The following is a 2,436-nucleotide window of genomic DNA, read 5'->3' as shown; positions in this document are numbered from 1 at the left end:
TGAGTGTTTAGCAATGAAGGAGAAAATGGCTGTAACTACAGTGTACATTGTTGTATCTGCTTGAGATTTCCCACACACACCAAGAGTACTTTATTACTGGTTGTGCATCTGTGATTTACTGAATTACTTTGACCACGCAGGCCACGCCCCCTTCCATAACATTTGAACCATTTAAGGTATAGTCTTGTGTGAGGTGTCATTGAACTCAGCAGAGACTTCCTTTTTCACTGGTGGTGGTTTCACCCGCCCCCTATGATTTGGCCATGCCCCCTTTCACAAATAATGAACTGTATGACGTAGAGTCTTGTGTGAGGTATCATTGAACTCAGCAGGGGGTTCCATCTTCATTGGTGACCCAGAGACGCGGCTGTGTTTTCCTATTTGCTGTCATGTTTTCCTGTTTGATGTCATATTTCCTATTCGCTGTTTTTTAAATTTGCCAATTTGTTTTCCTATTTGCTTTTGTGTTTTATGATTTGCTGTTGCATGTTTCTATTTGCGGTTGCGTTTTATGATTTGCTTTTGTGTTTTATGATTTGCTGTTGCGTTTTTCTCTTTGTTGTTGCGTTTTTCTCTTTGCTGTTGTGTTTTTCTATTTGCTGTTGTGTTTTTCTATTTGCTGTTGTGTTTTGCACCAGTATTGGAATAGATTTTGTATAGATATATAAACTTTAAATTGTTCTGCTTTATGGCGGCTCAGCCTTTAACAGTTATTGAGCATTTTGGCATTCAAATAACACATTTTTCGTGTGTTAGGAACACATTCCATGCAGTTTGGTACACATCGTTTCATCTGAGCTGGCTTGAAAAATCCCTTGAAAGGAGACATTTTCCTCTTCAGTTAGACAAGTTCAACATACTGTGTGTATGCTGGGTTTGTTTATATATTTGTGTTTATGTGTGGGTGTGCATCCACTCACAGGTCTACTTGCTCCTGACTGGCGAGATGAGTGACTAATAGCGTGATGTGGAGAGTTGGGACAGGGATCATGGCTCTAGCCAATCGGGGCTCCTGCTGAAGCACCGCCTCTTGGACCGCAATCACAGCTGAACTGATCTGTCATTGGATAAATGCATGGTCAATCAGCAGATGCCGTCACATACAGTAACTGCTTGTTGTCTCTCGTCCTCCACCACCGCTCTTCCTCTCTTTCTAAGATCCAGCTTGGTATGCATGGGGGAGGATTAGAAGGATGAGACACTGGGGAAACGCCTGCAGTTCAGAATGACACAAAGGAGGCGTCAACACATGATGACCGTGGGGTAAAATCAATGTTTTTTCAGGGGAGCTTCTTTGGTCAATACTAAGATTTTAGCGTCATCATCCCCTCAGGTAATTAAATCTTGAACTTTTTTATCTGTCTCCCGGTATAGATTAAGCTACACTGACCATAACACTGACAGTGTCAAAGACTACATTTATTAATAATCTGGAAAGAAAAGAAAAGAAAAAAGTCTTCTCTGCAAACAGAGAGTCAAAAGGGTTTCTGAAATAGTTCTTTTTACTACCTTCTACTAGTATACAGTGGTGTGAAAAAGTGTTTGCCCCCTTCCTCATTTCCTGTTCCTTTGCATGTTTGTCACACTTAAGGGTTTCGGAACATCAAACCAATTTAAACAATAGTCAAGGACAACACAAGTAAACACAAAATGCAATTGTAAATGAAGGTGTTTATTATTAAAAGGTGAAAAAAATCCAAACCATCATGGCCCTGTGTGAAAAAGTGATTGCCCCCCTTGTTAAAAATACTATAACTGTGGTTGTCCACACCGAGTTCAATTTCTCTAGCCACACCCAGGCCTGATATTGCCACACCTGTTCACAATCAAGGCATCACTAAATAGGAGCTGCTTGACACAGTAAGGTCCACCAGAGATCCTAAAAGCTACACACATGCCAAGACCCAAAGAAATTCAGGAAACATTGAGAAAGAAAGTAATTGAGATCTATCAGTCTGGAAAGGGTTATAAAAGCCATTTCCAAAGCTTTGGGAATCCAGCGAACCACAGTGAGAGCCCTATCCACAAATGGCGAAGACATGGAACAGTGGTGAACCTTCCAGGAGCCGGCCCCGCCCAAAATACCCAAGAGCGCAGCGCACGACTCATCCAGAGGTCACAAAAGACCCCACAAACACGTCCAAGAACTGCAGGCCTCACTTGCCTCAGTTAAGGTCAGCGTTCATGCCTCCACCATCAGGAAAAGACTGGGCAAAAATGGCCTGCATGGCAGAGTTACAATGAGAAAACCACTGCTGAGCAAAGAGAACATCAAAGCTCGTCTCAATTTCTCCACAACACATCTTGATGATCCTTTGGGACAACGTTCTGTGGACCGATGAGACAAAAATGGAACTCTTTGGAAGGTGTGTGTCCACGTATATCTGGCGTAGAAGGAACACTGCATTTCATAAAAAGAACATTATACCAACAGTA

At 42.1% G+C, this 2,436-nt stretch overlaps 1 protein-coding gene across 2 annotated transcripts in view; it reads right to left on the bottom strand.

Annotated features, from left to right (window-relative positions):
* The window catches only part of akap7 (A-kinase anchoring protein 7), a 43,704-nt gene that overhangs the window by 37,103 nt on the left and 4,165 nt on the right, over positions 1–2,436 (bottom strand). For both annotated transcript variants that reach the window (XM_032543071.1, XM_032543072.1), the window contains exon 5: positions 921–1,057. In XM_032543071.1, coding sequence (XP_032398962.1) covers positions 921–1,057 — 137 coding nt within the window. The remainder of the gene's footprint in view (positions 1–920; positions 1,058–2,436) is intronic.

The sequence above is a fragment of the Etheostoma spectabile genome, chromosome 18, assembly GCF_008692095.1.
Source record: "Etheostoma spectabile isolate EspeVRDwgs_2016 chromosome 18, UIUC_Espe_1.0, whole genome shotgun sequence".
Taxonomy (NCBI): Eukaryota; Metazoa; Chordata; class Actinopteri; order Perciformes; family Percidae; genus Etheostoma; species Etheostoma spectabile.
This window is presented reverse-complemented; position numbering and strand designations above follow the sequence as displayed.